The sequence below is a fragment of the Mercenaria mercenaria genome, unplaced genomic scaffold (genome assembly GCF_021730395.1).
Source record: "Mercenaria mercenaria strain notata unplaced genomic scaffold, MADL_Memer_1 contig_3665, whole genome shotgun sequence".
Classification (NCBI taxonomy): domain Eukaryota; kingdom Metazoa; phylum Mollusca; class Bivalvia; order Venerida; family Veneridae; genus Mercenaria; species Mercenaria mercenaria.
In genome coordinates this window covers 33,873-44,597 of record NW_026461826.1, presented here as the reverse complement: position 1 = coordinate 44,597, position 10,725 = coordinate 33,873, and the positions used below count along the sequence as shown (strand labels likewise).

General features: G+C 37.5%; 1 protein-coding gene across 1 annotated transcript; it reads left to right on the top strand.

Moving 5' to 3' along the window:
• The first annotated feature begins 273 nt into the window (after positions 1-273).
• LOC128553275 (uncharacterized) lies at positions 274-5,762 on the top strand. Its single transcript, XM_053534406.1, has 2 exons — positions 274-419; positions 5,241-5,762. Exons 1-2 carry the CDS (start codon positions 295-297, stop codon positions 5,602-5,604), a joined length of 489 nt encoding a protein of 162 aa, XP_053390381.1. The 5' UTR covers positions 274-294; the 3' UTR covers positions 5,605-5,762.
• The last annotated feature ends 4,963 nt before the right edge of the window (positions 5,763-10,725 follow it).

The following is a 10,725-nucleotide window of genomic DNA, read 5'->3' as shown; positions in this document are numbered from 1 at the left end:
TATTATGGATTAGTCCCTTTAAGTTCTATATTTGCATTTTAACAATCGCTATTATCAGGAGTTTTATGTAATGCAATTTACCCAATGAATTCATATTCAGATTAAACACCCAGATAAACACAGGTAAATTTTAACTCTACATGATGGTTGATTTATGTATGCACACATTCGATATATCAACCATTTTTCACACTTGAATTCTCTACAAACTATTGCTATTTAGGAAACACCCGTACAATATTTAAAAATTGCGCATTTTAAATTCGAAGTAAGTGCCTATCAATACGAGTCGTAATGCCTTTTCTGTTGCCTTCAGATATATATTATTCGAAACGTTCAATTTCCAATGAGTATGGGACCCAGTTGCTTTGGTACAAAAAACCAATTGGAGAATATTTGGATGATCTTTGTTGTGACAGGTATTTGCAAACTGTTTTACAAACTTGTCAGTAACATGACTCCGTTTACATACGATATGATGTATTTTTGTAGTTTGAACATAGATATATTTTTTCTACTTTTTATAAATTAGAAAATCAATGCCAGGCGTTGATAGACGTTCGTAAAGTACATTACGTAAGTATTGACTTGTCACTCATGAATATTCCGTATATTTCCGTAAATTAATTTTCGATGTGCGATAAAACTATTCCATATACGTAATGCCACATGTGCAGGTAGCTGTGCGGACAACACGTTTAGCTGCCAATCTCGGGGTTGTGGGTTCGAGTCCTGTGTTTCACCATATATATTTTTTTTTTCAAATTTTATCTGCAAATTTAATCGGCAGGAAAATTGCCACGCTTATCTGATAAAACTTATCCAGATTTTTATGGTTCATTTATTGAAAGAAATTCAAGTTAGTCGTTAACAAAAATCTTTGAATATATCTTAGACGATAAAAAGATACTTTACTTGTCACAAGAATTTCCAGAAAATAAATACTACAAGAGAAAACAGATAAAATTTGTGAAATTTGTTACATAAAATAATAAAAGTAAGAATAAAAGGAATACCGATAAAATTACAATGAATTAAAAAAAATGTGCGAGGTGATTTCGAACCCGTGGTAACGAGCGTGGAAGTCAGACATCTTACCACTGCGCTACCGTGGCATCGGGGGTTATCTAGCTTATTTTAGTGTTAAATATATTTTCAGGATACAAATATTACGTATAGTAACAAAAACGTCTGAAAATATTGGCGAAGATTATTGAGTGCCAGGCCAATATTTACGGACAATGTATGTTCAACTCGGCCTATGTTATATGGTGTATATGTTAATCATTTACATATTTCTATAAGCCGGTTATATTGTTAGAAATTGATGATTACCAGTTGGTTGCAAATTTATCTATAATAAAATCAATTAAATGAACAATTAGATAAAGTATTGGTATAACGCATGCATTACATAATTAAGCAATTCAGGAAGCAGTTTATAAATAATTGCCGTAACTGTTTATAAATTTCAACCAGATATTTAGGTTATTAAGTACCCTACCCATCTGCAGTGACATTATGAATACATTTTGAAGACTAGTCCGAGCTGTTGTACTCACATTGGCGTCGGCGTCACATCTTGTTAAAGTTTTGCATGCAGCTCTTGTTTTACGACTCACTGATGATTTTTTTTTATTGTTTTTGACTTTGCTATCGGATACATTGTATTTGGTGTTCAACACCTGTTATCTTCATTGCCAACGAGTTTGTTTTTTAAATATGTATAATTTTGTTAGAAATTCTATGTTCTGAATTTTGACACCTATGTTCTGAGTTATATCACCTAGACGCTTTTTGAAAAAGATGGTAAAATACTAATCGTAGTCGACGAGTACTCCTAGAAGTCTCTTTTTCCGATATTCAAAGCCATTATTTATGCTATATACACCTTTAGTAGAGACGTTACTTCAGAATTTCAGATGCTAGTACACCACTAGTGGAACAATACAGCATATGGTCCACAGTAACGGCCACAATACGCATTAGACGTTACTTCAGAATTTCAGATGCAATATGCTGGGATGTTGTTACGTAGTAACAAGGTGACCTTTTGTGATCGCAGTTTGTCCGTCGTCCGTCCGTCATCTGTCGTCCGATCACAATTGCTAGTGAACACGATAGAGACCACATTTTGCAATCATTTTTAATCAACCTTGCACCTAACTTGTATTAACATAATATCTCGGTTCCTTTCGAAACCTGGCAAGATCCCGTCATAGGTTCCAGATTTATGGCCCCTTAAAGGGCCAAAATTTCTATTTTTGGCATGTAAACACGATAGAGACCATATTTTGCAATTTAAAATTTTAATCAAACTTGCACACAACTTGTATTGGAATAATGTCATAATATCTCGGTTCCTTTCGAAAACTGGCCAGATCCTATCATGGGTTCCAGAGTTATGCCCCTTTGAAGGGCCAAAATTTGCTATTATTGGTTTGTGAATATGATAGAGACCACATTGTGCAATCCACTTTAATCAAACTTGCACACAGCTTGTCTTGACATGATATCTAAATTCCTTTTGAAAACTGGCCAGATCCCATCATGGGTTCCACAGTTATGGCCCCTTAAAGAGTCAAAATTTGCTATTATTGGTTTGTGAACATGATAGAGACCACATTTTGCAATCCACTTTAATCAAACTTGCACACAGCTTGTCTTGACATGATATCTCAATTCCTTTTGAAAACTGAATAGAAAAGTGGAAACTCCATAGATCGCTCAACACAACAAAAACGAAAATATTGCAGTAGTGGAAATGCATTCTACCGTTCACGCCCTCTAACCCCGGGTTGAGCAGAACTCAACATTTACACATGTTAAAAGTACGAAAAAAAAAAAACAATTTAGAGAGATCCGCAGATGTGTTCATACGCCGGTGCACATGGAACCTTCAGTGCTACACTAGTGTGTAAATCCATAAAAGGCGGCGTATGGTCCCCAGTTAAAATATTGTGTTTGCCCTAAACGAGAAAACAATGAGCAGAACTAAACAAACTGGAATTTAGAAAGGAGATCTGAGGTTATGGAGCCTGCATATCACAGGAACTGCCAAAAGACAAAATTAAAAAGCAGGCACCATTTCCAAGGGGTGATTATACAATACCCAAAGCTAAGAAAGCGGGAGTATTGGAACTACCCAGTCGGAAATGTTCATGCTCAGAAACTAAACAGTACCAATAACAGAACATAAAAGTCGTGCTGAACAATCTGAAAAGATCAAAATATTACAGCCCTGATTGAATGTACGGGGAGACGTTTTACGGCCGCCACACGACACAAACAACGCTGCTGTGATAATAAAATAGAAAAAGTGGAAACTCCACAGGTCGCTCAACACAACAAATCGAAAATATTGCAGGCTCGGTTTGACTGAGCCTGTTCGTGGTCGGTAGTGGAAATGCATGCTACCGTCAATGCCCTCTAGCCCCGGGTTGAGCAGAACTCAATATTTACACATGTTAACAGTAAAAAAACAATTTAGAGAGATCCACAGATGTGTTCATACGGCGGTGCACATGAAACCTTCAATGCTACACTAGTGTGTAATTCCATGAAAAGTGGCGTATGGTCCTCAGTTAAAATAATGTGTTTGCCCTAAACGAGAAAACAATGGACAGAACTAAACAAACTGGAATTTAGAAAGGGGAGACTTCTTTTATGGTTTGATTTGATACAAACTTGCAAAATATCTTCAACTACAATAAATCTTGAATTCCATGATAAATCTGTCAGATACAATCTTAGGTTCCGGAGTTACGTCCCCTGATTGACCCATGAAAGAGCCAATATTTGTTAATTTTTACCTTGTGAACACGATAGAAGTGACATTTTATATTTGATTTTAACCACACTAATACACACAACTTCAGTCACAATAAGATCTCTGTTCCTTTCGAAAACCGGCTAGATTCCATCATGGGTTTTAGAGTTACTGCCCCGGAAAGGGGCAAAATTTTCTATTTTGGCCCTTTCAGCCATGTAGAGGTTTCATCTATGCTTTGATTTGATACAAACTTGCACAGAATGATTAACTTGATGATCTCTAGGCCTGGATCGAAACTGGGTCATGTCGAGTCAAAAACTAGGTTATCAGGTCAGATCAAATGAAAAGCTTGTCAACAACCTAGAGGCCACATTTATGACCATATCTTCATGAAACTTAATCAAAATGTTTATCTTGAAAATTTCTAGGCCAAGTTTAAAATGGGTCATATGGGGTCAAAAACTAGGTCACCCTGTCAAATCAAAGGAAAGGCTTGTTAACACTCTTTAGGCCACATTTATGACCCTATCTTCATGAAACATTGTCAAAATGTTTATCTTGATGATTCCTAGGCTAATTTTGAAACTGGGTCATATGGAGTCAAAAGCTAGGTCACCCGGTCAAATGGAAGGAAAAGCTTGATTACATTCTTGTTCATTTGTTTGTTTGTTTTGATTTTAACGCCGTTTTTCAACAGTATTTCAGTTATGTAACGGCGGGCAGTTAACCTAACCGATGTTCCTGGATTCTGTACCAGTACAAACCTGTTCTCCGCAAGTAACTGCCAACTCCCCCACATGCATCAGAGGTGGAGGACAAATGATTTCAGACACAATGTCTTTCATCAAATCGTCAAGGAGAATATACGCCCAGGGCTCGAACTCACGACCCTGAGATCCGTAGATTTTCGCTCTCCCTAAGCGGGCGGGCTACTTTCTCGTTTGATGTGCATGAAACGTGGTCAGAATGTTTGTCTACATGAAATATCGGATAAATGTTTATATGGTCATGTAGTAATGTAGGGTCAAAAACTAGGTCACCATGTCAAATCAAAGACTAAGCGTGTTTACACTCAAGATGTTACATTTTTTGGTCCAATCTTAATGTAAATTGGTAAGAATATTTGTCTCCATGAAATCACTGAGTAAATCATGTTTACACTGTTATTCTGTGTTACTCAGGCCATCTTAGCCCTCTTGTTGGGGATTTTTTGTGTGTTTCATTTCATAACATACTACTTATTCCACTCCAAAAAGTTTATGTTGAAATAAGTTCAACCCCAAAAGTTAAAATGACTAGTGTTTATGTACAGAGCAGTATGGTTTCGTTTAGAGGTCTCGAAAGCTATTCTTACTGGATCTATGTCTTTATTTTCTTTTTCTACTGATCCAAACCTTCCAAAACATTGCTGAATGTCTATACTAAATGTATGACAATTGATTAAGTTTTACTCTGTTCTTCGTTACAGGCGGAATATTTCTGATATGCCGCAGTTACAAGTTCGGAGGCCACTAGGGCGTATGTTCGGCAGATGGGTTGCGGATGACAACGAAACGCTATGGATATATAGACAATTAGAAAAGAATGGAAAGTGTATGCAGATTCAAGCAGATCAGGTCAGCAGCTTCAAGTCGTGGATATCTTTATCGCTTACGGCATTAACCGGAACTATCTCTGCCGAAGTTGAAGGAGCGCCAGGAGGGAATATGTGCAAGACAAACAATAATTTCCTTGACACCTTTCGCAAAATACACTCATTGGCATATGAATACATTTTCAGGGTTATGTACCTGTTTTGTTGTTTGATTTTTCTTTATTGGGTCATCTTTTAAACATGCTTAAATTAGGAGAAGCATGACAATGAATTTCAGGAGACACATTTTCCTTTTAGCTCACCTGAACACAAAATTCTCGTGATGAGCTATTGTGATCACGCTGTGTCCGTTGTCCGTGCTGCGTGTGTCCGTTCTTCCGTCCGTCAAGTCGTCCGTCCGTCGTCAACAATTGTGTTTAAACAACATCTCCAAAACCACTGAATGGATTTTGATGAAACTCTGCCGTGATGTTCCTTGGTTGTTCAAACGGTTTTGCATAGGGGTTGCCAGAGCTAAAAATAGAAAATAAACTTGAAACAACATTTTTTCCTACATCGATGGTTCGATTTTGAAATAATTTCACAAAAATGGTCCTTATGTCAACCTCTACAAAGATTGTTCAAATTTTACCGATTCATCCAAAAACATGGCCGCCAGAGGTCGTGGTCACTTTTCCCTATATGTATATAGTAGAAAATTAGAAAATATTCTTGTAATGTTAGCAGAATTTTAAAATGATTTCATACAAATGGTCCTTGTGTGACCTTCTACAAATATTGTTCAGTTTTTTTATTCGTTAAAAACATGGCCACCAGAGGGCGTGATGACTTTCCATCAACAATTTCTTTAAACAACATCTCCTCCAAAATCACAGAATGGATTTTGATGAAACTTTACACAAATGATCTCAAAGTTGTTCAAATGGTTCCGATTCATATAACATATGGGTCTTTTTGTTTAGAAATAGGTTTTCAGCTATCAGACTTTAAAGATATTTTTCCTTAGTGCCTTGATATTTGGCATGTGATATAAGGGTGTGAAAAAAACACCGGAAGTGAAATGCGTGGGGTTCACTTTCTTCGATAGGTCCCTTTTTTTCACAAATTAACCATTTCCATCAGGTTCTTTACCATCAATTTCATGAAAAATAGGGACATAGAGACATCTTATACAGAGTGAGGGTAATTTTTGACCTTTCCCAAACTGTTTTCGGCTTTTTCCTTGCTCCACTGTCGCTTTGTCATCTATTTTCGCGACTTACGAAATTTACCTCTTTTTGCCTTTGTTGCAGTAGACATGTGTAGAATCACTCTGTGTATGGTGGGGATTCTATCCTTATCTCTATATATTATGAGTGCTGAGCTGTCATATCAGATTGGAGGAGGTGCCTTCAGAAAGTTGGGTTCCATTAAGCTAAACAACATCTGTTGCTCTGGGGTTAGCCCATATTTACTGTCAAAATTTGCTCAGAAATTTAGTACATATACAAGAACAGATAATGGTATTCCTGCTTTAGATCTTGCTTTGCTTTGTCCTCTGGACTGCTTCACTTGAAAAAATTCAGAAAGAGGCTCCTCAATCAAAATAGACTCACACTCATGTATATCTGCCTCATATTAATAATGATGGCTTTTGACACTGAAACCAACCCAGGACCAAACAGCACAGTTACAAATAGATCAGATCTTTGCGGTATTTGTACTAAAGTAGTAGGTTGGCATCCAGACCGTGGTATTTATTGTGAGGAATGTAGTACATGGTATCATGCACAGTGCCAGGGCATGAGCTCACATATGTATAATTTTTACAGTGATCACTCAGATGAATTTTGGGAGTGTCATAAATGTGGGATACCAAATTTTGCATCATCACTTTTTGAAAACTCGTCAATTGCCGACTCAAATAATTCCATCTCAGATGTCAGCTCAGATCTGTCATGTTTAAAATCACCAACAGCCACAATCCAACATCCCCTTCATAGTAGTACTCCAACTAGAAAATCATCACACCCAGTAACAAACATTCAGACAAACAGAGCTCCTAAACAAATTCGAAGGAAACAAAATATCCAACATCTCAAAATCATTACTGCAAACTGCCAGTCTGTAAAAAGTAAAAAATTGGGTTTTCTTGCAATGTTAACAACTGTTAAGCCTGATATTGTGCTTGGTACCGAATCATGGCTGAAGCCACACATAAAAATTCTGAAGTCTTTCCACCCGATTATAAAGTCTACAGAAAAGATCGTAAACGTCGTACGGGAGGTGGGGTTTTCATTCTTGTTTCAAATAAGCTTACCAGTAATTCTCTACCGGAAATTCAGTCAGACTCGGAGATCATCTGGGCTCAGATCAAACAGGAAAGTAAACAAGATCTTTATGTTTGTAGTGCCTACAGACCAGACAAGGACCTTAGTTGCATAGATGAAATAAATCGTACCACCTTACTTATTGACAGTAGTAACAACACCATCATAGTTGGGGGAGATTTTAATCTTGGAAATGTTAATTGGCAATCTCTTACAGTTGATACTGGTGCTACCCATGCAGATGAAAGTAACAAACTCCTTGACTTAGCAGACTCCTTTGGTTTTCAGCAATTGATTCATGAGCCAACTAGAACTACAGACACTACTCAAAATACCTTAGACCTTTTATTTATAAATAATCCAACCTTAGTTGACAATATCAAAGTCATTCCTGGCTTTAGTGACCACTGTATCCCTTTCATTGATATAACAGCTACCCCCCGAATAAATTACAAAGAAAAAGAAAGATACTTTTATTTGATAAAGCTGATTGGGCTGGTTTTAAATCAGAGTTAGTAAATTTTGGAATAGAACTAAATAAAATGTCCGATAAACTAAATGTTCAGGAGTTTTGGGATAACTTCACGTCTAAACTAGGAGTTTGACAGATAATTATGTACCATCTAAAAATGTAAATGGGAAACACCACTTGGCTTGGATAAACACTGAAATAAAAAGTTGCTTAAAAAAAGGGATAGACTGTATGCCAAGTTCAAAAAGTCAAAAGGAAAGTACCTTGATAAACTTAAGAAACTGAAAGCACTTATACAAAAGAAAACAAGAAAAGCCTACTGGAATTACATTAACAACATTGTATGTGATCCTACTGAACAAAAACATGGAACTACCAAAAAATTTTGGAGTTTCATTAAAAGCCTTAAGAAAGACTCCTGTGGTGTTGCACCCCTTAGAGAAGATGGCATACTGAAGTCCAGTTCTCGTGATAAGGCAAATATATTAAACCATCAGTTTTCCTCTGTTTTTACCAAACCAGATGATTCTGTACTCCCAGACCTTGGAAACAATCCTTACCCTGACATGAAAAATATTTCAGTTTCTGAAAATGGCGTCTCTAAACTACTTAAAGGACTAAATCCCATAAAGCAGCTGGCCCAGATGCCATAAAACCTAGAATTCTTAAAGAGTGTGCTGATGAAATAGCACCAATTTTCACTCTCATTTTCAATAAGTCCTTACAGTCCGGACTCGTACCATCTGACTGGAATCAGGCAAATGTCACCCCTGTCTTTAAAAAGGGGGAGAAGTTTAAACCTAGCAACTATAGGCCAGTGTCACTGACATGCATTGCATGCAAAATACTTGAACACATTGTAGTTAGTAACACCCTTGATCATCTGGATGCAAATGATATTATAGTTGACAATCAGCATGGCTTTCGAGCACGTAGATCATGTGAGACCCAACTTGTGGGCTTTGTTCATGATCTTGTCAAGTCTGTAAAGGAAGGCCAGGTTGATGTCGCTATAATGGATTTTAGTAAAGCTTTTGATGTAGTAGACCATAGAAGACTCCTCCACAAGCTTAAATTTTATGGTATCAGAGGCAATGCTCACCACTGGATAAAAGCCTTTCTCAGTAATAGAACGCAGAAAGTAGTTGTTGATGGTGCTATGTCGTCTGTAGCCACAGTTGATTCTGGTGTCCCCCAGGGTTCCGTTCTAGGGCCTCTTCTATTTCTTCTCTACATAAACGACCTCCCTGCCAGTGTTCGTTCGGATGTGAGACTGTTTGCTGATGACTGTATCATCTATAGAGTAATACGCTCAGCTGTGGACTCACAGACCCTTCAAGCAGATCTGGACAGACTGGCAGGGTGGGAGAGGAAGTGGAGGATGGCCTTCAACGTAGATAAATGCCACATCATGCACATTACCCCACCTAGATCTAAACCAGTCATGACTGACTATTTTCTACACAGCCAACCCTTGTCTGAGGTCAAACAGGCTACCTATCTCGGTGTGGAACTTTCATCTAATCTCTCTTGGTCTCCACACATTAGCAAAATAACAAACAAGGCCAGTCAAAATCTTGGGTTCTTAAAACGAAATCTACATTCTGCCAAACCTGAAACTAAAGCAGCAGCCTACAAATCAATAGTCAGACCTTCCTTGGAATACTGTGCTTCTGTTTGGGACCCTTATCAATTAAATGACAAGCAGAAATTAGAAAATGTACAAAAGAGGGCCGCTAGGTTTGTTGCCAACAACTATTCAAAGTCGCCAGGTACTGTAACACAATTACTACAGCAATTACAATGGGAGTCCTTAGAGCGCAGAAGACAGAACATCCGTCTTAGCCTCTTCCATAAAATACATTATGGGCTTGTTGACATAATACCTTTACAATATATGGATCCACTATTAAGAACATCCAGACATCACCATCAACTAGCATATCATATACCACACTCATCAGTTGACTACATAAAGTACTCATTTTTCCCTAGGACAATAGTTGAATGGAACTCACTGCCGGTGCACTTAGTCAGTGCTGACTCAAACGCTGTGTTTAAGTCAGGACTGACTGTGCTACCACACATCCCCTAGACAGTACATATATGCTTTTATCTTTTAACAGTACTTACTCTCTTGTTTCTTCACCATGTACATAGAAGATTATGCAATGTATAGGCTTTAAGGGCTTGAGTAGGTTTTTGCACTATTTTTTATCACATTGTCAATGTCCTCCTGGGTGGATTGAGTAGCTTGGGAGGTTTGATAATCTTTCACTTTACTAACCCCCACGCATGGCCATTATAGTCCAACAGGACTGCTTGCCATTATCAAAGATGATGATGATGATGATGACTCTCTACCATACTTGTCCAAATTATCGCCTAAACGTCAAAAGTGGCTATGCCCCTGTGTGTGACATGTACTTACTATAGGCTTATATATAAAAAACTTTAAAAATCTTCTTTTCTCAATCAATAATAGCTAGAGCCTTGATATTTAGCATGTGATATCAGAGTTGTACTGTCCACATAATTGTTCAAATTATTGCCCTAAGTTCAAAAATGTGTGTGACAT